The sequence below is a fragment of the Amphibalanus amphitrite genome, unplaced genomic scaffold (assembly GCF_019059575.1).
Source record: "Amphibalanus amphitrite isolate SeventyFive unplaced genomic scaffold, NRLGWU_Aamphi_draft 001261F_arrow, whole genome shotgun sequence".
Lineage (NCBI taxonomy): Eukaryota > Metazoa > Arthropoda > Thecostraca > Balanomorpha > Balanidae > Amphibalanus > Amphibalanus amphitrite.
Window position 1 is genome coordinate 58,515 of NW_024882754.1, and position 22,484 is coordinate 80,998.

Sequence of the window (22,484 nt, forward strand, 5' to 3'; positions counted from 1 at the left end):
GCTGCGGTTGGTGCGAGGTGGAGTTGTATTTGGAGCTGGCTATAGTTACCGACACAGGTAGGATTACTTAGTCGAGCAGTCGTAGATGCTGGGGTTTAGGCGGGAGTTCGATGGATGCGCGGGTGGTAGTCGGATCTCGGCGCCGACCTTTGTCCCGGTGGATCCCTCCCCTCGCTCCCTCTCACTCTGCCAGCGGCGGTCGGTGTGTGCACTGTGTACACACGGCGGAGACGTGGGAGGTCGGCCGCGCTGCTGGCGAACCGTCCCCGCCGGGCACACCGCCGCGCCGTCCCTGGAACCGGCGTCATCCGCAGCTGCAGCCGCGGAGGAGCGGCACGGTGGCGACACATGTCCTCTCATCAGATACCTGTAATGCGACTAAATGGCTGCCGTGATCTGCCTCACTCTGCAGGCGACAGACACGGAGACGGCGCAGTGGTGCGTGAGCGGCAGGCCAGGGTCGACCGCCGCGGCGATGGAGGAGTAGCAGAATAAGACGAGCCGGTCAAATCTGGAATAGTTTCAGTAGACCACTGTCTTGTTTGCAGTCGATTCACTTCTCCATGTTGACATAAATTCGTCCAGGGTCAAGGTCTGTTGTCACCGGCAGGGTTGGTTTTAGATACGCATATCGAGCCAAATAATATTTGTTTTCTTAATTTGGCTCTCAGAACTCAGGAGCCACTGGGGTAAGAGGACGTGGCCCGTCTCTGCCGCCGCGGCCCGCCGTCCCGTGTGGTGACCTTGTCTCACTGTTGTGAGCTCCGTCACCTCACCTCACCTCCCGGCGGCCTCAATTGCGGCCCTCCCGGACAGTGAGCCGCTGTGGAGTCATGATGGCTGGCCAGGCAGCGCCGACAGCCGAGCAGCATGTGTTCAAACAAATGCTAAATCAACACAGCGTCGAGCGGCCGATCTGCTGCGCGCGCGACGCGCACGAGTATGCTAATGGGCCTCGGGGACAGAGACCTGGCACGACGCGGCAGCATACGACACTGTCCTGATCTGGGTACCGCTCATCGAGCGAAGCGACCGGCTGCCAACCGCTGACTGACGCAGCTGTGGGATAACGAATTAGGCTGTGTTGTGGTTTGTATTTTTTAGGAAATTTCTGAGATCTCGGTTCTCGGGCACCACTCGACATACCTGAGTTGAAGGCATGATGCATTGAGTACTACCCGATCCGGGAACTCTTGTACAACATGGAGCGGACGGTGTTGGCTGTGCCTGGTTCTGACTGATACCCGGACTTATCTGACGCGCTGGCATGCATCCTAACCGAGCGCCGGACTCCGTGAACTGCCTTCCATAATGCATCGGAGCTGGACTCGGCGCGGCTGCTGCGCCCGTCGCCGTGCCGCGCTCCGCCTCCGTCCCCTTCTGACAGATTGATCACTCCAAACGTCCGCCTTCAGATACGGCCGAGTACCGGGCGGTACCGGCCGCAGCGGCGCTGCGACGCACCGCTATAGTCAATGTCTTACGTTTTATCATCCACTTGGTGTAAATAGAAGAATTGGATACTGTGAGAGTTAGTAGAATAGGTACGTCATTGGTGCTTTTTATAAAAAAGTTATGAAATTGGACGAGACGAATTCATAGAATGTCGAGCTTGATAACATAAGTAAGCATTTGTTAGTTAGGCACATTCATTCGGAATGTCTCAGAGCGGAGAGAACTCGAACATTACGATCGTCATAGGACCAGTGGAATGCCTTTTCTGGTATGTGTGACTGCACGTACCGCAAATCGTGTGAAAGTCGAGGTCGGCCTGCAGCCGGGACACGCAGATACCATCCGCGGTCTCCGGCTGGTGCTGGGCGGCGGCTATTATAGAGCCGCGGGGGTCGGCTCTAGCCTCTCAGCTCGGGCTGAGCGGCTGCAGTGACCGCGGGGGTCGGCCATAACCCCACTCGGACGTGCAGCTCCGCGCCGGCCGCGGCCGCGGGGGTCCGTCCGCCCCTCCCGTTCGACCGTGGTAACAGGCATGCGTCCCGGCCAGCTGCTGAGGCTGTGCTTTCGCCGACTGCGTCCGATATGTGTGTCCGAGTTGCTCCGCCCGGGGAAAGGTCGGGCCTCCGGCCTAGTATGAGGCAGTGGCTGTGGTCCTCCCTCCCGCCGCGCCGTGGATTAGTCTCGCCAGGAAATACAACCGTCGCGTGTCATGAGAAGCGACAGTGAACAGATTCATAGGAAATGCAGGATTATTCACTATCGTCGGTCCATCTAACAGGAAAATCACGGATATGTTCGACAGCACTGGTGCAGAGCTCGTGTAGCGGGTTTCGGAACTCCCTACCACCATGGGAGCGAGCCGACCGTTATAGGCGACCGGGGCTGGTCATTTTTGTTGTTGGGCGACTTCAACTACAGTAATTAAATTGAGTCGGAAGTGATAACTGCACCAGGTGTGCAGGTGGTGGCTACTGATGTCTGATCTATCGTTCACCTCCAGCTATCAGCGGATTATTACGCCGCTGTAGTTTTCGTCGAATCATGTATCGTGATTTTGATTTAGCGCGACATGATATTTATTCATTTATGTATTACCTCCTTCTTAATTCCCAGGCAAATTATTATGCGTGCTAATATGAATATTTTTATGCATTTAGTCCCTCAACTAAATATATCTCAAATTTATATTTGTTCTTGATTTTTACTTGAAAATCATTGGATGGCACTTAGCAAGCACGGACGTATAAATAAACGTTTATTTATATAGCGTGTCCGTCCGTAAGCTGTTATTTCGTTTTACCGCCGTTAGTGTGCCGATGGTCCGCATGCCGCGGTTGGACATGCTGAACTGAACACACTCGAGCTGCGCTGGCGGTGCGGCTGCCTCCCAGCACGCTTTGTGGCCAGCCGTGCACGTTTCTTTCGCGTATGTGCCAGGCGTGCATGTGCTCGAAAACCACAAAATAATGGCAGTGCAGCGGTCGTTAAATTCCCAGCCGCCGATGGGCTGATTTGGGTGTGACTGATTGCTCGGCCAGACGACTGCGGTCTGCGTGCAGTGTCAGTCGATTGCCTGGCGAGCTGTTGGGGACAATTTGTATTATCCTGCTAAAGCTTCTTATCGCTAATGGTGGTCTTGGTGGGACCAGTGGTTTTCTCAGGTGGGTCACCGTGGCCTAATGAGGCGATTGGTGGTGGTAACCTTTTTACTTCACAGCTAACCATACGTAATTGTTTAATTGTTCAGTGTTCGCAGTTTATACCTAACATTTGTGCATATTGATTTCCAGACGTGCGAGTCTTGTTTAAATGTGCCAACTCGTGCTGGAGTGTTAGTAGGTCCTGCAGCCCTATGGAGCTAAGCCTTCCCATATATAAGCTTTCTATCATATCATGACATCAATAGTTTCTCGGCATTGGCAACATTGCTCCACGTTTGTGTGGATACGGTGATCAGTTACATGTACGATATCTGATGGTGCACTTTTATAATACCTTTCCAGGATTCGAAGAAGTCATGCTTCTGTAAAACACGCGGCTGCTTGGGGAACCGCAGTGGCTAGTCTAACCGCACGCTGCCCGGTTTGGGCATCCACCCCACATCCGCGGCGGGATAGAGAGATTCTTGAACGCGATTCGAGCATGCACGCGTGCCGGTGGCGCGGTCAGTGGGTAAGGCTGGCTGGGAGCGGGCGCAGCCGGCGTCGAGCACAGCCCTGTGAAACACACACGGCCATACTCGGGAGTGCTGATACTGCCCCTGCCGGCTCTATCGAACAATCGCGGCATTGTTTCATTGCATCACGCTTCAGAGGCACAACTGGCCGAGTTTCCATCGGCGGAGACGTTTCTCAGGAAGCTAGCCGAGTAGCGTGTACGATCTACGTGTTAGCTTTTAAGGCATTTGCATGTCGGACAAACGCCAGCACCTAATCACATTTTTATGTCTGGTACGTTGTATTTTCGCCATGCCCGTCTGCAAATCTACAGAAGATGCTTGGTGTTCCACGATTTTGATTTATTCCGGCTTTTTCTAGCTTTTATCTGGTAGACGGTTAGCTCTATTTTAGCTTATGTATTCAAGAAAGTTGATTGAACACAAACCAATAATACAGCATTGCATAATCAAGTTGTTAGGATTAATGGCAAATACCTATGTAGGAATAAATAGTAGTACCTATGGTATTGTAGGCATTGTGCCTAACTGTTGTACATTTACGAGTAAGAGCGATCCACACTCCAAATTGCGCGGCGATTACTGCTCACTTGACTTGGCTCACTGGGCTGTGGGGGCGTAATTAGCTCTTAAGTAGGTACGTACATCGTGCTGAGTAGGGTAGGGTGGGGTAATTTGAACATGTGGGGGAATTTGAACATAGTATGAATAACACAAAATTATGGAAAATCCATAAGTGACGCGACAATAAGACCAATTAGGGAAATTATCGTAACTAAAAGGGCTATCATATGAACGGGGTTTAACCCGCGCGGGGCTGGGGGGGTAAATTTTACCCCCCCCCCTCGCGAATTTTTGCGATATCTCAAACACGGCGACGCGCAGCGCCGCCAAACTTTCAGTACCTTTTCTTACATCAATTTAACACCTTCCCTGAAAATTTGAGCGAAATCCGTCGGAAAATTTTTGAGAAATTGACGTTTTAGTGACGTCATGTTCGCCATTTTCGCCTCAAAAACGGCAAAAGTTCAAACGCCGCTAACATCTTCATTTTTAAAGGAATCAAGACGTAACAAAAAAGGTTATACGTAATTTTACTTTGTCTATCAAATGGCTATCTCGGTTTTTTGAAAATTTTGGATTTTGGCCTAAATTTTTTCAAAAAACTGATTTTTTGGGAAAATCATTATAAAATCTAAAATTTTGAGTCTATCGAAAAAACCGGAATATATGTCAGAGAAGTGGTCTATATGCACCTACATACCAAATTTTAGAAGAATCGGTTCAAAAATGTGGGAGTTATTCAAAATTTTATGACGTCACGACACACAAAATTTTTGAAAAATGACTTTTTTGGAAGTTCTAGACCTCGTACGGAAACAAAAATAGCACCATTCGATTCGCCGTGAAAAACTGCATCAGATAGACACCTTTTTAGGCCTTAACAACCAACTTCAAAATTTGACCTCACTTGACCTGACCTTGACCTGACCTCGACCTGAAATTCATCCAGAGGTGGTTCATATCACTTATTGAGTGTGCCTATTGAATTCTATGAGTAAAATGACCCATAAAACATGTGTCGCACATGCCCTTTTCTATATTTTGTTTTTTGGTGACCTGACCTGACCTGACCTGACCTTGACCTTGACCTCTGAATGATATTGTATGCAACTAATATTGTCTTGGTAGCCTAAGAACACGTTTTGGGCGATCAGTCTCAGTCCATGACTCCATTCTTCGGCAACTACGGTGCAAGGCCGATACTGTAGAAACTTGCAATTTGTACCCTTGACCTGACCTTGACCTTGACCTCAAACTTTAAATTAAGTACATGTTTTTAGTAGTTCGTGATGAGAGCTTTCGATCGGCGTTTGAATTTTCCAAATCGGACCATTAGTTCGGGAGATAACAGGGGGGGTAAAATTTACCCCCCCCCCCCCAGCCCCGCGCGTTCGGCTGGAGACCCCAGCCCCGCGCGGGTTAAAGTTTCAGGGAATTAAGATGTTGACGCACAATGTAAAAAATCAATTTCGCAAGTAAAAACGCCCAACAACACGTCATTGCAACTTCATTGCAGCGCAAAATATTACATTGCTAGCACTTAATGCACAACGGCTTTTGTTGTACAATGAACTATAAAGTGCCTTCAACCCAAAAAATTGGCTTTTGAAACCTGTGTTAAAATATGGCAAAATGACTTTTAGCGTGGGGTAATTTGAACATAGTGTGAGGATTTCAAGAAAGACAGATATAACTCCGAAAAACAACGTTTCTCGTTTTTTTTTTTTGCCAATATGTTCGACACAAAGCAGTAGCAGCTATGTGATGCCAGTTTCAGAAAATTTGTGTCTAATTTCCGTCTAATTTCCGGCATTTACGTTGAATTTCCGTCCAAAAATTTTAAGTCAGCCATGTGTCCAAATATGTCCGAAAATTACGTATTGATCAGCATCCAAAGCTGTCATTTAAATTATTTATATTGTAGTTTTACCCAGTGGCGTATCCAGGGGGAGGCCAAGAGGCCATGACCTCCCCCTTTGGGATCAGACATGCAAGTGGGCCCTTTGGGTCACTTGAGTGCAGTGACGTACCCAAGGGGGCCACGGGTGCCCCTGAGGTCCAAGGATAACTCAGGGGAACCAGCGTGACGAAGGCGTTATGGGTCTCCCTGCCTTAATTCCAGTACTACAGAATGTCTTTTACTCGAAAAAAAAAACAATATCAAAGAGCGATATCTATCACAGTCACAAACACAGAGGGCCCCTAACTACCTGAGAGCCCTGGGTACCTGAGGGGCCCCCTGGTTACCTGAGGAGCCCTGGTTATCTGACGAGCCCCTAGTTACCTGAGGGGCCCCTGATTATCTGAGGGGCCCCTGGTTGTCCGAGAGGTTCCTGGTTGTCTAAGGGACCCCTGGCTACCCAAGGGGCCTCTGGTCACCTGAGGGGTCCCTGGTTATCTGAAGGGCCCTGGTTACCTGAGGGCCCCTGGTCACGGGACCCCTGTTTACCTGAGGGGCCCCTGGTTACCTGAGGGACCCCTGGTTATCTGAGGGACTCCTGGTAAAGGACCCCTGGTTACGATGGCCCCTGGTTACCTGAGGGTCCCCTGGTTACCCGAGGGGCCTCCGGTTACCTGAGGGACCTCTGGTTATCTGAGTGGCCCCTAGTTACCCAAGGGGCCCCTGATCCCCTGGATGGCCCCTGGCCAGTCATCTGAAGAAGCCCTGGTCACCTGAAGGGCCCATGTTTACCCGGGGAGTACCTGGTTATCTGAAGGGATTCTGCAGTCACATGAAGGCCCTTAGTTGCCCGTGGAGTCCCTGGTATAACCGGCCTTTGATTATCAGAGGGTCTCCTGGTCACGGTAACCTGGTGGGCCCCTGATCAATTGAAAAGCCTCTGCAGTCACCTGAGAGGTCCCTGATTGCCTTAACGGCCCCTGATCACTTGGATTCAATGGCATAGCCAGGGGGCGAGGGACACGTGTCCGTTATGTGGTTTAGGGTCCCCTCGGGCCCGAGGGGCCCTACGGTGCCAATCGACATCAGAGGGTCCGCGCTGGCCACGCTTCAACTGGAAAGGAGTGAAAGGACACCACGGGGCTTTTGAGAACACGTCATGGGCTCTTATGTAGCCACACTTATCTCCAGAAGGGCCCCACCCGAGGTTCTGAAGGACCTTGCCGGTCTCTGAGGGCCCTTGCCGACCAATGAGGGATCAGCTGTAAGGGCCCCACACCTGTTTGTTATTCCCCCACGGCCCACACCAGTATTTCTGAGGGCCCTTACAATGGCGACTGGGAGGGCCCTCACCGGTCACCACCACCTCTAAGGGTCCCACACCAGCGCCTCTTAACGGCCTACATCGGCGGCTCTGAAGGCCCGCTCACCGGCGCCTCCGAGGGCCCTATACCAGCGCATCTAACGGCCACTTACCAGCGACTCTGAGGGCCTCTTACCGGCATCTCTGAGGTTCCCTTGCCGGCCTATGAAGGGCCACTAGTAACTTTCAGGGTCTCATACATGCCTATGACAGCCCCTACCAACGTCTCTAAGCCCTAAGGCCCCCACAACGGCGCCTGTGTGGACCCCACACCAGCGCATCTGACGGCCTTTCATAGACACGTCTGAGGGACCAACACCGGTGACTCTGAGCGGCTCGCTCGCTTCGTTTCTTCAGTGGCAAAGAACCGCACCTGTACGTGGGTTAAGTATGCTACCACTGGGGCCCCTAAGGTAAGGGTGGGGCCCCCTTGAGCAGGTTTGGCCTCCCCTTTTCAAGATCCTGGATACGCCACTGGTTTTACCAGCTGAAAAGTGTTCATTATATTGAGAGCTTAACTAAGCTTTCCATTCGCCAATCAATGCTTGCACGATTACTTCATAAAAATGCTGAAGTGTAGTAAGCCATCGTCCAATGTTGTCCAGTCTGCTAACTTTGTCCAACCAATTCCGAATTGGACATTGGACAAAATCAGAACTCCTAATGTCCAGGTTCCGATTGGCACCACTATAACAGATGAAGTAAGGTTGGGAGAGTTTTTATTGAACGGAAATGATAGACGTTCTGTTAACTGGAGAGAGGCGACTTCTGTCAACTGACCGGTGTGCAGCATGCATATATTGATACTCTGCAAGTGTTATGCTTGTTGTTTTGTTGATTTTTCAAATGAAAGTATGTTTAGAATTGTTCTGCCAATTTGTTTATGCATCAAACAACATCGGTGCTGGCGAGATGATCGTTTTTATGGCACGTAAAGGCAGTATGTTCAAATTACCCCACGGTGGGGCAATTTGAACACACCGTGACTTGGTGGAGAAGTGAGGCTATGCTATCCAAGGTACGCTCGGCTCGTCCAAAAATGAGGTTTGCATGGTGAAAGGAAGTGACCATTGCGCTACTGAAACAGTTTTTCTTCATCCAGGGTTGAGCTGGAATTTGGTACGACGGAGAAGACGTAAAAATATGTTCAAATTACCCCACCCTACCCTATACGATACCGGTAAGACTTAAGAATAGAGATATTTCAAATACATTAACATTTAATTGTTGGCTTTATAGCAATCAAAAGGTTACCGTCTATATACATTTGAGCGGCTGAGTCTATAATTCATGTTTTGTTTAATTGCGAATTTCCAATCGTAGGTACCACTTAGCACGCGGCACCCTTCTAATTTAAGCGGAACACATTTAACTTCCACGCTTATGTCAGAATTTATTGCCTTGCTTGCGTCAAGTTTTTACCTCGACGAACATGTTGACAGTAAGATATGTGTCTAGATTATGAATGTTCATGCGGCACGAGAAGAAGAGACGGCACTTTTAGGCCCAACTGGCGGTGGAAGATGTTCTGTTCCTCCACGCCTCAGGCATCAATATACCCCATAGGCGTAGGAACAGGGGGGGGGGGGGGCCAGGTGGGCAAGTGCCCACCCACTTTTCGAGGTGGGGGGGCCAACCTTGTGTTTTGGCCCACCCACTTTTTACTCGAGGCCCCTCGTCTCGATTTGAGAGGACGTCGTCACCTTCCAGAATAAACAAACTCCGTAAAAAAAGTTCCACGAATCCCCACGCACGGACTCCAAGGGGCCGTGATGGATCCAAGGAGGCCCTCTGTTCATACTTGTCAGTCGAAGCCCCTGAGACTGATGGCCTGAGAGGCCCTAGTGGATCTGAGGAGGCCCCAATATCCACACTGGTCTGGGGAGGCCCCTGACACTGGCAGTCTGGGAGGCCCCTCTATCCACACTAGTCAGATGTCTGAGACTGGTGGTCTGGGAGGCCCCTCCATCCACACTAGTCAGAATAGGCCCCTGACACTGGCGGTCTAGCCGAGGCCCCCTACCCTCACTAGTCAGAGGAGGCCCCTCTATCCTCAATAGTCAGATGAGGCCCCTGAGATTGATGGTCTGGGAGGCCTATCCATCTACACTGTAGTCAGAGGAGGCCCCTGAGACTGATGACCTGAGAGGCCCTTATAATCACACCAGGCAGAAGAGGCCCATGAGACTGATGGACTGAGAGGCCCTTCTATTCATACTGGCCAGAGGAGACCCCCAAAACTTTCGGTCTAGGAGGTCCCTCAATCCGGCACCAGGGCCAGAAGAGTCCCCTGAGACTGATGGCCTGGGAAGCCCTTATATTCACACTAGGCAGAGGAGGCCCCTGAGACTGATGGTATGAGAGGCCCTCATATTCACACCAGTCAGAAGAGGCCCCTGATGCTGATGGCTGTGAGGCCCTTCTGTTCATATAACTGGCCACTGGAGGCCCCTGAAAGCGGTGGTCTGGGAGGGCCCTCTATCCACACTAGTCAGAAGAGGCCCCTGAGACCGATGGCCTGAGAGGCTCTTATATTCATACTGGCCACAAGAGGCCCCTGAGACTGATAGTCAGAGAGGTCCACTCCTAATGAATCTGAGGGGGCCCTCTATCCACATTTACACTTTTCTAGGGAGGCCCCCGAGACTGATGGTCTGAGAGGCCCTTTTATTTATACTGTCCACAGGAGCCCCCTGAGATTAATGGTCTGAGAGGCTCTTCTATTTATACTAACCAGAGGAGGCCCCTAGGATTGATGGTCTAACAGGCCCTTCTATTTATACTAGCCAGAGGAGGCCCATGAGACTGACGGTCTGAGAGGCCCTTCTATTCAAACTAGGCAGATGAGGCCCCTGAGAATGATAGTCCGAAGAGCCATGCGGCGGCAATTGGCCGTGGCCATATTACGGCTCGGTAGGGCCCCACAGAGCTCATGAGAGCATCTCAAGGGCTCCTAAGTAGACACGCTTATCCCCATAAGGATGCCACGCCGGCTTCTGAAGGCTCCTTGTAGGCATCTAAGGGCCCTTTCCGGCCTCCAACGGCTCCACCCGCCTGTGATGGCTCCACGCCAGTGTTTATGAGCGCCACACAGCGGCGCCTTTGAGGGTCATACTAGTGTCTCTTAGGGCCCTATATCGGTGGCTCTGGGGGCCCCACACCGGCGCCTCTGTGGGCCACCACACCTGTGCATCTCAAGGCTCTATAGGTACATTTGAAGGACCCACACCGACACCTCTGAGGGCCCCACACCAGTATCTCGGAGCTCTGAAGGCCCCCAGTGACTCCGAGGACTCACCGGCTCCTGAGAGCACCATGTTGATGTCTAACGGCTCCACAAGGCCACTGAAGGCACCACACAAGCTCTCACTGAGCTCTAATGTCCATGTACCGGCCTCTGAGCGATTTAAGCCAGCGCATTCATAGCTCCACACCAGCAATTGTAAGAGCTTCACACTGAAGTATCTGAGGGTTCCACACCGGTGTCTCTAAGGGCCACATACCGGCATCTCTGAGGGCCCCACACATGGGCGGCGCCACCGGGGGGGACGGGGGGGACAGGTCCCCCGCTATCGAAAGTTAGGGGGGTACAGTACCCCCCTATCGGCGAGGCCCGTTCAATAGTTGATAATAATGCATTATAGAGCTATCCGTGGCATTTAATGCATCGTTGGTTAATCAAGGCAGGTTCTGAATAAAGATTGCTGTTGGGATGCATCGCAGGGGTCCTGGCCATCTGCAAAAGGTGTGGAGCTGTGATGTCTGTAGTTATAAGGTGATCGGCAGGGCCTCGGGGATCGTGCCCCCTTTTTGGGGCGCCAGGCAGGGTTATTACTTATTACCTCCCCACCCCACTGCCAGACCCCATTGCCGATAAAACCAAGCTGAAATTCCATTGATTTCCGTTACTATATGAAAAATTTTCCATTCCTAATGAGTCAAATTCAAGCATGGCAGTTCTACCACAGGAACCATTTGAAATCTATGCCATTTAACCCCAGCACTTGTGGGGAGAAGTGTTCGGATAGATCACAGGCAGGACCAAAAAAGCACGCAGTAGCCCAAGACCTTATAATTGGATATAGCATCGGCTCCCTCTCGTCAAGGGGTTCGATAGCACTCGTTTTTTTTTCTGCAAAACTAAGTTCGGTCGGCGGCCGAACGGCTGGGGGTCTAATCGAGCCCCCCATCCCTCCCCTTCTTACGTCAGCGGCTGTGAAAATGCCATTACCAGCTGTTGAAACATGGCAGTTGCTTTTGCATGAGTGCACGAAAGGGTTTTAGGTCCGTGGTACGTGAAAGGTTCTACATGAAAATTGAGATACACCAGCTTATCAAATTGTGCTCACTGTGGTGCGCTCGGTTTTACCTTGACTAGTCTTTGAATTCTGGGGTGAAACAGACCAGTCAAGAAACCTGTTCCATAAGGAGAGCCACTAATGCTTAAGAGATGTGGGATGAGGTTTCCAGAGACCTTCATTACCTCCCAAAGGGGGTGCCCCGCCATTTGCCAATCCCTGCTGTAGTTGTTACGATTGGAGGGTGAATATGAGAACGATGTAGGTCGTGCCAGCTCGATCATGACGAACACAATGGTGCCGACATCACAGCTCTACTGCCATTTTTGACGAAGTTAATCAACAAGGACCGGAATCCTACCCTGGGGCATTTCACCTGCAGAGGTCGCCGGACCTGAGACCCTTTCACTCAATTTTTTCAACGGTGCATGCGCTCGTTTTTCCCGCGAAGCTCTTGGCAAGTAAAATCCATCAGAAAGTGTGATCTAATAACGGTTGGTGACCTTCCATGACCTAGCATGGCCTTTTGAGTGACCACCGATGACATGACCACTGACGGCTAGCCATTAGCTGCACCCTGCCCGTTGCATATGGATCAGGTGGTGATGTCATGATTCTGAAATTATATTGCAGTTTTGGCGCACTTGTCAGAGCAGAAGACATTCCCACTTTTCCTCCATGACTATGTATATGATGGTGAAGCCCTGAAGCTGACCAGACGTAAGATCGAAAATTTGAAAGTACGAAATGTAAGAATAGCTGGCACTGCTACTTATGCCTAAGCAATTCGCAGCTTGTAGGAAACCAGCTTTGAGTTGGCAAGACTGCAAATTTTGATTTAGAGGCAAGGATGCTTGAAAAGGTGATCGATCTTAGGTGTCCTAGGATAAGTTTGGAAACGGGATGCACCATTCGATGTGTTTTGGGCCTTGCCAAGTTTCGCGGCGTTACGTGCCTCGTTTTTTTTTTTTTGCATACACGATCAGTATCTACTTTTGGGATTTTCGATTTTCGGTCCCCGTCCCCCCCTATCGAAAACCCGTGGCGCCGCCCCTGGCCCCACACCGGCGTCTCCGAGGGTCCACATCTGGCGGGCACCCATCAGCGACTGAAGGTCCCACACTGTCGACTCCGAGAGCCCCATCTGCGTCTGGGAGCACCTCTAAGTCTAATCTCTAAGAACCACAGCGGCTCCTCCGTACGAAAGATGGGCGTCTGCATGCCAAAGGGGAGCGGTTCTGAGATAGTAGGGCACCTACGTGCAATAGAGGGGCGCCTATGAAGCCCATAGGGGCGCCTCAATGCGAAAGAGGGGCGCCTCTGAAGCCTAGGTACATATATGGGCGTCCACATGCAATAGAGATCTGCAGACTGCAATTGATCAATGCCATGGGGCCTGGGGGTGCATTCATAAGAAACAGGAGCGCCGACATGGCAAAGAGAGGCGCCTTCAAGTGTCCATAAAAGAGAGACGTCTATGATAAGCGCACATTGTATGCGACAACGGGGCGACTGTGGGACATATAGGGATGTCTCTGATGACTATACATAGGGCGCTTATATGCCAAAGAGGGCGCCTATGAAGCTAATGGGGGCACCTGGGAAACGAGGAAGACATTTGTGTAAGGGTTTTCAGGGCTCATGCGCCGTTTGCGGCAAATAGATTCTTAAAAAAAATCGGAGGGGGAATAAGTTTTAAAAATGGTGCGCGGACTTTCCGCACTGTTCGCTTAAGCGGTTACGCCCCTGGGTACATCTGCCCGAGCTCAGAAGCTAGATTTGGAGGTCATACTTGAAAGCAGCCAGCAGGACGAGGCAAAAGTTGGAGGCCCCTGAAAATAGGAGGCCCCCTGGAAAAGGAGGCCCCTTGACAGGGTGGCCCACTCACTTTTCATGACGTTCCTACGCCCGTGATATACCCAACCAGACCCAAAAGCCAAATATGTGTCCGATGCATGTACCTATGCATGACCATGCTCTCGCTCAAACAAGACTATTGGTCGGTTTATATGCGCATAATTCAACAAAGCTGCGTGCATTGATAGGTGTGTCACCATCCACGTTCTACTGAGTCGTTAATTCAAGATCGACCAGCCGATGTTACCCAATGGTTTAATTGGAACTGATCTTAATATGCATTGCGTAGAGCACATATTTTCGTGTCAAACGTGCAAACCCGATGTTCTTGGAATGCAGTTTAAAATCAGATTGGCCGCGGTTACAACTTACACGTATGATGTGAATTTAATTATAACGATGGTTGAGCAGCTCGTTCTTTAACGAAAAATTGGTTGCCGGCTCCGGTTTCACAAATCTAAATGCATGTATAGGCATACAAAACATGCAAAATTAAGATAAAAGTGACCGTTTAAACTTAATTATGCACTATCAATGAAACCATATATCTCTGTATACCGCGGTATACAGAGGTCTATGATGAAACATTTGTATGATTTATCCCTTTTAGCACCAATAATTAATTTTTTACCCCACCGCCGGGGTCCAGGGCGGCGCTGTTAGGGATGTCCTCCTCCACTGGCGGAGCGGAGTTGGAGCCCAGAGTGTTGACAGACCTGGGGCGGTGTGTGTGGGTGTCGCTGTAACTCTCGGGGGAGCTCGGCCTTGCTGACCTGCGCCGCTCCGTTCCAGAGCTGAGGGAGTCGCTGGACAGGTTCGCGCCGCCCGGAGTCACGGCCTTCTCCGAGATCTTGTTCGACATTCAGAAGTACCAGATGATCGTGGGAGCCAGGTAAGAGTTTGCAGTGACTTGTCGGGCCTAATTGCTGGCTGTCACAGCTAATCCTGATCGAGATCGCAACAGAGGAAAATGCGAAAAATGTTATCATCATGGGAAGTTGAATCCAAAAAGAAGCGAATACCTGTCGATAGTTAATTGGAAGTATAGGTAGTTTGTTTAAAAATTCAAATACCACAAATGATGCCAGGATTGCCGTTAGCTACGTCAAAGCAGTCCTTGTTTTGATTAGACTTAGACTTATCTTAAGGTTGTAAGTTCAAACGTCTTAAAAGTTTGATTTGAGGCATAGATATCAGTTATGTTTGAGTCGTTTTATATTTATTTGTTGGAATGCTAACGATGCCATTTTTTGCATTTTCGTGATAATGCTGGTAATTTATTTACACCATTTTACTATGTGCAGCTAGCCACCACACTGGATAACAGGTGGATAACGTCACTCGAGTCCGGGGCAGGGCTGATGTAGGCGGCGGCTTTCCAAGTACTTCCAGCGCGGCGGCTTCGATGTTGGTTTAGCCCACTTCTGTTAGGTGTCTGAGTCAGGTGTCTGGCCGCTCCAGGATGCTCAGCTAGGTGTCTGAGTGGGCGCCGCGCCTCTCCGTGACCCGGAGTCTGAGTGGGCGCCGCGTGTCTCTCTCCCCAGGGACCAGCTGTACCGTCTCAGTGTGCGTGGTCTGCAGGAGCTGGAGTCGGTCCACTGGCCGCCGACGCCGCGCGACGCCACACTCTGCGAGATCAAGGGCCAGGCGGCCGGCGACTGCCGAAACTACATCCGCGCGCTGCACAGCCGCGGCGACCGGCTGCTGGCCTGCGGCACCAACGCCTTCCAGCCGCAGTGCACGTGGCGCGTGCTGGAGTCGCTGCGCACCGTGCTGGCCTCCGAGTCGGGCGTGGCCGTGGCGCCCTACTCTCCGCGCTTCAACGTCACCTCCGTGCTGACGGCCGACGGCGACATCGTGGCCGCCACGCCGACCGACTTCTCTGGCCTGGACCCGGCCGTGTACCGGGGCGCCGGCGTCAGCGGCCGCGCCGCCCTGCGTACCAGCAAGTACGACACCCGCCTGCTGCGGGAGCCCCAGTTCGTCGGCTCCTTCGAGACGGCCGACTTCGTCTACTTCGTCTTCAGGGAGGAGGCGTTCGAGCTGCTCAACTGTGGAAAGGTGAGCTGCGGAATGGGACTCCTGTTCTCCGCCGGGGCTGTAACTTATCTGCCCTCCCTGTGAACCGGTGATAGCAGCAGGCAGAATGTTATGAACTGTAATGTATTCACTTTTTATGAGCATGGCGTCAGTGCCCATTTACAGTAAATGACAAGTCCATGCTCTCATATTTCAACGTCTACTCTAATCGCATTACATCTCTGAATTGTCGCCCGGGTGTCGGGATGTTACACTGTTTTCAAATCCTGGATGCACCGGTCTCTTATCTCTCGCTAAGTAGCGGCTCTCTTCTGTAACACCTGTTCAACCAGAGAGGCCCTCCGTTATACGGGCCGGCCAAATTAGGAGGCCGTGTCGCCCATTTTCAGCAGACGAGACGCGACACTCGTCCTGTCACAGATAACTTGATAAAAGCTGCAGTGATGCCACTAGTCGCCTTACAGTAATCCTGGTCATCGAGATGTTCAGCGCCCGGCGGCTGTTGTCTATGGACATTGGACTTGTCGATCGCGTTAACACAATGATGCCACACCTTTCTTTGTATGTTTTCCATCATCAATCAGCAATGTCACTCCGGTCTATATTGTCCTCGGGTTAGACCTGTCATTAACGCTAATTCCAACTTGATTTAAGTCAGAACCGTTAAAATTGACGTTAAGGCGGAGCTACATCGCAAGAACATTGCAGGGAAAGAGACGGTTACCCAGAACCCTTGTATCATTAGCATTTACACGCACGTTAAATGGCGCACGACTGTTTCAATCCGTGTGCGTGTCATCGCCGGTACTTACATCTTAATGCGACTATTGGATCATGTCCTTTTGAAATGTCTCGCCTGGCTTCTTTTGCGCAGTGTGTCCGGTGATGGCCTTCTGCAAATGGACTTAAAACGGGTCAGACACATTGATGAACGCTACACGCCACTTGGGGTCAGACCAGGAAGATAGGGATGCTTTATAAAAAGAGGAGCATGCATTTATAATTTTGGACATTTACCATGTCATCAAATGTTTTAAATCCTCCCCCGAATCCCGAAACGCATACATGCGTACTACGCATACACCACATGTAAGGCCATACACTCCCGAATGCTTATCTTGTGGAATCCCAATAGTCCTTTCTTGTTATAAGCTACAGGTACGGGATCTTTTTAGCTGTTGTGACAGGATTGGAATAAATAAGTTTGAGTAAATAAAGTTATTTCGACTAATTTGATTTTCATCATTACGTAACATTTGATGAGGTTATAAAAATGAACGGTTGTCTCAGTATTGAGTCAATATCGACAGAGGTGCAAAAACCTCTTCAGCTGTCACATACTTTGCCAGTGGCACACGGAATCTGTCACGCAGCCTCCATCAACCAGGTGATGTCAGCTGACCTGACGGAGTTTACATTGAGATGACTGGATGCTACTTTTCCCTGATCTCTGAAATTTTGATCATTTCTTGAATTTTAACATATTTTAGGACAGGTTCCAATGATGTTAGGCACTCTTATTGAGCACCTTGAGACCTGACACTTATTTCAATTTGTACCTACTGTTCTTTTCTCAACAATATTCAAACATTGAAACCCTTAAAACACCTGGGTACCTAAAATGGGTACCTAGGTAAGTGCCTATATGCCGCAAACCAAAAACATTGTCAAGTTTCTAACTAGATGCCAGGTATGGTCAAAGCTTGGGCCTAGTTTAAAGAAGGTAACTACATTTTGGATAGGTACTGAAAATTATTAGTAAAACTTGGATTATGTAAAACATGTAGGCTCCGGCACAAACAAAAGCAGGTTATTTTGCAAACATAACCTGAAGGTCGATGGAGGGGTAGCATTTGGGCTGCCCAACATTTTATTAATTTTCCTCCTAAGGTTTTGCACACAAAAATGGTTATGCCAGCCTTAATCTAAAATATTTCATTGATATGATTCAAATAAAAATGTGAATGCATAAAAAAATCATCTACTTCAATTTTGACATCAGGGTACACAGCTAAAATTGGATTTCCAATTTCCATTTACACTTATGCCAAATTTTCTGACTGAGTTTTTGTATGCTGACAGTTTTAGCTGAATCTCACCTCAAGGCTCTGTTATTGGCTATTGCTCGTCTTACATCATGCCATCCTGGTCCACATGCTTCAAGACTGATTGAACTATAAATATCAGGCCCATGTCGTCCCCTATCTCCGCGTGTGTCCACTAACACGAATGACGTCACGCATGTGGGCGGAGCTATGGGCGGAGCCTAACGCACGCGGCAGTCCAAGCCGCCATATTTAAATTTATATTTTAATAGAATATTGCCGATATTTTGGGTGAAGTCAATTTATATGGATAGCTTGGTGACAGTTTAGCTATACGAATAATAATTTATTATGGATGTGCGTATATTCAGCTTGGAATTGCAATTAAAGTTCCGCACCGCATAGATTCGAACTCGGGACCTTTGGAATACTGCGCGGGCACGCTAACCACTACACTACCGCGACCGCACGGCGGCCGGAGGCAGGGAGGCTGCGGAGACATGGGGGGGCATTTTACGCTTTTGTGAAAAAAGCAAAAGATTTAGCGAAAAACACGGAATAGATAACTTGCAGAAAATTGTCTGCTCTTTCAGATAAGATACTTAGGTTTGATATATCTTGTGCAGACTTCATTCTACAGTGGTTCGAAAATCGCTCATTTACATGGGGATTGAACGGGGCTTCGAGACTTGACTCCAAATGACGTCACGAGCTGACGTCACGAAAAGGTAGAATCGCCGGACGACCCTACCTGGTATATAGGGCCTTGATAAATATTACTATCCACAGCATACATCTTGTGCTGGGGGCATACAAACAGCCCGCACATCTTGCCCGCGCAGCCATAGTAATGCTGTTGGATCCCAAACTGCCTCACCTCACCTCCCCAGCCCGGCTAACACACTCAAAACACACTGTCACAAACTGTCACAGCCGGCGTGACAATCCGCCAGCCCCTCGCCAACTCCACGGCCAGGCAATGGGGATTTACAATGGAGACAGCCGCCGCGTGACAGAATCCGCCGGCTTTTTGGCGTATATTCGGATGCAGTATGAGCAGAGCATGGGTCCCGAAAAATTCCTCAGAAACTAGAGAAATTCTCGGACACACACGACGGGTACCATATGAATGCGGGTGAGACTAAATGCTTACTTCGAAATTTAAGCTGCGTTGCGGCATTGGCGGTTATGTGCGGCGTGTATGCCGCATGATTAGTAAGCGGCGACCACTAAATTAAAAACTCAATAGCTTTGACCTGTTTTCAATGGATAACACTGCATACCAAAAATGTCCATCGCTCTCGTCATAGGATATTTAGATTTAAATAACTAACTTATCTACATCATCGTTTTGAACCAAATTAATACTTTCAACTTGACCCTCGTCCGTATAGGTGTTTTTTTTTTCCAGCCGCGAACGTATAAGGTATAACCCCTTGCCGTTTCGCTCCTGATCAAGCTAGAGCTTCGCGGAAAAAACCAGCGTGTTGCCCGTGACGAGAGGAAGCCGATGATACCCAATTTTAAGGTCCTAGGTCATCGGTTGACCTTCCAGGTCAGGTCAATGACCCAAAAGGCAGGAAAATTGGGACCTGTTAGAACGTTGGACGTGGTGAACGTGGGACCTGAAAAAGTTGCACCTCTATGTAATATGTGGGTTCGATATACCATGTGTGACGTTCCAAGAACTATTTGGGAAAAGTTGCACCTCCGGAGAGACGGACGGAAGGACGGAGAGACGGATGGACGGACGAAGAGACTGATGACGGACGGACGGAGAGAGTGACTGATGGACGGACGGATGGAGAAACGGATGGACGGATGGACGGACTGAGAGACGGAAGGGCGGACGGACAGACGGACGGACTGAGAGACGGAAGGGCGGGCGAACGGACGGAGAGACGGACAAAGAGATGGACAGACGGACGAGAGAGAGAGAGAGAGAGAGAGAGAGAGAGAGAGAGAGAGAGAGAGAGAGAGAGAGAGAGAGAGAGAGAGAGAGAGAGAGAGAGAGAGAGAGAGAGAGAGAGAGAGAGAGAGAGAGAGAGAGAGAGAGAGAGAGAGAGAGAGAGAGAGAAGGGTGGTGAGAGAGAGAGAGAAGGGTGGTGAGAGAGAGAGAGAGAGAGAGAGAGAGAGAGAGAGAGAGAGAGAGAGAGAGAGAGAGAGAGAGAGAGAGAGAGAGAGAGAAGGGTGGTGAGAGAAAGGAGGATCAGATGAAGGAAAAGACTTAGAGACATGGATATTACTTGTCAGAGACTCGGGGAGGACGGGAAGGAGACTGATACCTAAAGAGAGGAAAGATGATCGTGAGCAAGGGGTTTGGGAGGTAGGTAAGGAGACAGGGGAAAATGAGATTTTATTGCTCCGGTCCCAATAACACTTCCCAAAATAAAATATAATTGGTCGTAATTATCGAATAAGAATCGGAAATTGTCAATTGAACGTCTGATTTGCTTACATCGATCCGCCCTATACCCTGTTTGACATGTTTGCACCAAAGCCAACTTGCAGGCTATACATCGAGCCAGTGGTATATACTATACTTAATAAATACATCTCTCCCGGTGGTATACCTGCATAGAGCCGAGACCTCCGGCTGTATTTTCCCACGATCAGCCGGATTGCAAAGCCGTGTATTTTTCGTCCGTTGCAGGCGGCCGGCGCAATCTCCGTGAAAGAAGCGCTCCAGTGACAAAAGCACGAACAGATCGCCTAAATGCCGGTGGCCGCGAGAATTTCTCTAGTTTCTGAAGAATTTTTCGGGACCCATGCTCTACTCATACTGCATCCGAATATACGCGGCTTTTTGCAGCCCCCCGTAAATGCGCACAGTTATGGCGCAGCTGTTACGATTATAATCCACAGCTAATTTACTGCAAAAAGTAAAGTTACTGCAAAATGACAAATGAATAAAAGTGGAGCCCCGTAGTAGCTACCTATCTTACTATTCGCAGTTTATATGGAATATAGAGCCTCACACTCTAATTGGTGGCTACTTGACCGCAATCTGTCACGTTTCATGGGCTAAAAGTGCTATCTCTGGCACATACTCTGGTTGGCGAGTTGGCAGGTTTTTGCACCTCTGAATATCGATATATATATATATATATATATATATATATATATATATATATATATATATATATATATATATATATATATATATATATATATATATATATATATATCGATATATATATATATATATATATATATATATATATATATATATATATATATATATATATATATATATATATATATATATATATATATATATATATATATATATATATATATATATATATATATATATATATATATATATATATATATATATATATATATATATATATGCTATTTGGCGAGCCCTCTTGGAATGCCGAATCAACAAAATTATCATAAGTACACCACATTCTGGCGTGTAATCCGGAAATCCCGAAACGGGTATCCTGTTTGCAGCGGGATGGCCGATGGCCGAATCAGGTATTTCTTGTTAATGCACACGTGCTGTCTCGCCATCAGTGCTCCAGCGCTACATCCGTTTACACTGTACCCTCGTCTGCTCCGCTCCCTCCCTCTGCATTTCACTTCTCTCTCACTCTCCGTCCCCTCTCTCCTGCACTCTACTCTTCTATTTCTTCTCTCTCTCTCTCTCTCTCTCTCTCTCTCTCTCTCCCCCCCCCCCCCTCTCTCTCTCTCTCTCTCTCTCTCTCTCTCTCTCTCTATCTCCCATCATCTGCAGTCTATCCTCAAACTGTAGCCCTCCTTTGACCTCGTATTTCACCCGGCAGCGTGTGGTCTCCCGAATCGGGCGGATCTGCAAGAACGACTCGGGCGACCGGCGCGGCGTGTGGACCACGTTTCTGAAGGCGCGCCTCAACTGCTCGGTGGCCGGCGAGTACCCGTTCTACCTGGACGAGGTGCAGAGCATCCACTACCTGGACCGGCACGAGGTCCTCTACGCCACCTTCAGCGCGCCAGAGTGAGTACAGAGCCGATCGGTCGGACGGACCGGACGGACCAGCCGGCACTGGCAGAGGGCACGGTATTGCAGTGTCGTCGGTACTCGGTAGGCATCCTGTTGAGTATATCAGGTGGCGGTGTGAAGTGCTCCCTGATGAAAAATCAATCTAGATTTAAACGGTATGCCTACCTAACTGCTGCAGGATTACCCACGACCACATATGTAGCTGACGGTGAAGCTCTGTGCCGGCGGCCGTCTTCCTTCATCGCTCGGAGCTGTTACAGACGCATCCGTCCCGTCTCCTTGACCCCGGCCGAAGAGAGCCCTCCGGACTGTCCGACACCTCGGCTAGTCGGTGGCTATATGTTGCCACCCGCTTGGGCGGCCGGTCTGCCAGTTTTTACCGTGACCACTATCGTGTTCGCGTTGACCTGATTGGGACATTGTCACGGAGACCAGTTTCTTATGGACGCTACCACCGGCGGTCCCAGAACCTGACACTTGCTCGTCACTGTTCGGCAGCTTTTCGAGCAGCGTGCCGGCGTGCATGCAGCGATAGCCGCAGCTCAGTTCTTACTCATGGGATTTATTATAGCATGCTTGGTGTTAGACTTCTTATCCGGGATATATAAGTTGAACCACCACAGAAAATAGGCCGGCTCGTCGTCTGGCGCCGCGGTCATGTGGAGTAGGGAATGATGATGGTGGTAATATAATATCATCATCCTCAGCTCGCGGTAAATCGGTCGGCCTTCCTGAGTAATGTGGCGTGTTTACCTGGCTAGCGGTCGCTGAGCTCTCCTCACCTTGAGACGGTGT

The 22,484-nt window shown here is 49.6% G+C and overlaps 1 protein-coding gene and 1 long non-coding RNA gene across 2 annotated transcripts in view; one reads left to right on the forward strand and one right to left on the reverse strand.

The window, feature by feature from the left end:
- Window positions 1–22,484, forward strand: part of LOC122371599 (semaphorin-5B-like) — a 57,657-nt gene that overhangs the window by 22,585 nt on the left and 12,588 nt on the right. The window contains exons 3-5 of the mRNA XM_043348022.1: window positions 14,406–14,505; window positions 15,158–15,674; window positions 21,493–21,683. Coding sequence (XP_043203957.1) covers window positions 14,406–14,505; window positions 15,158–15,674; window positions 21,493–21,683 — 808 coding nt within the window. The remainder of the gene's footprint in view (window positions 1–14,405; window positions 14,506–15,157; window positions 15,675–21,492; window positions 21,684–22,484) is intronic.
- Window positions 15,588–18,588, reverse strand: LOC122371601. The gene is made up of 3 exons (XR_006254758.1): window positions 18,576–18,588; window positions 16,466–16,546; window positions 15,588–15,664 (listed from the first exon to the last, which is right to left on the reverse strand). It is a non-coding gene; the product is annotated as an uncharacterized LOC122371601 (long non-coding RNA).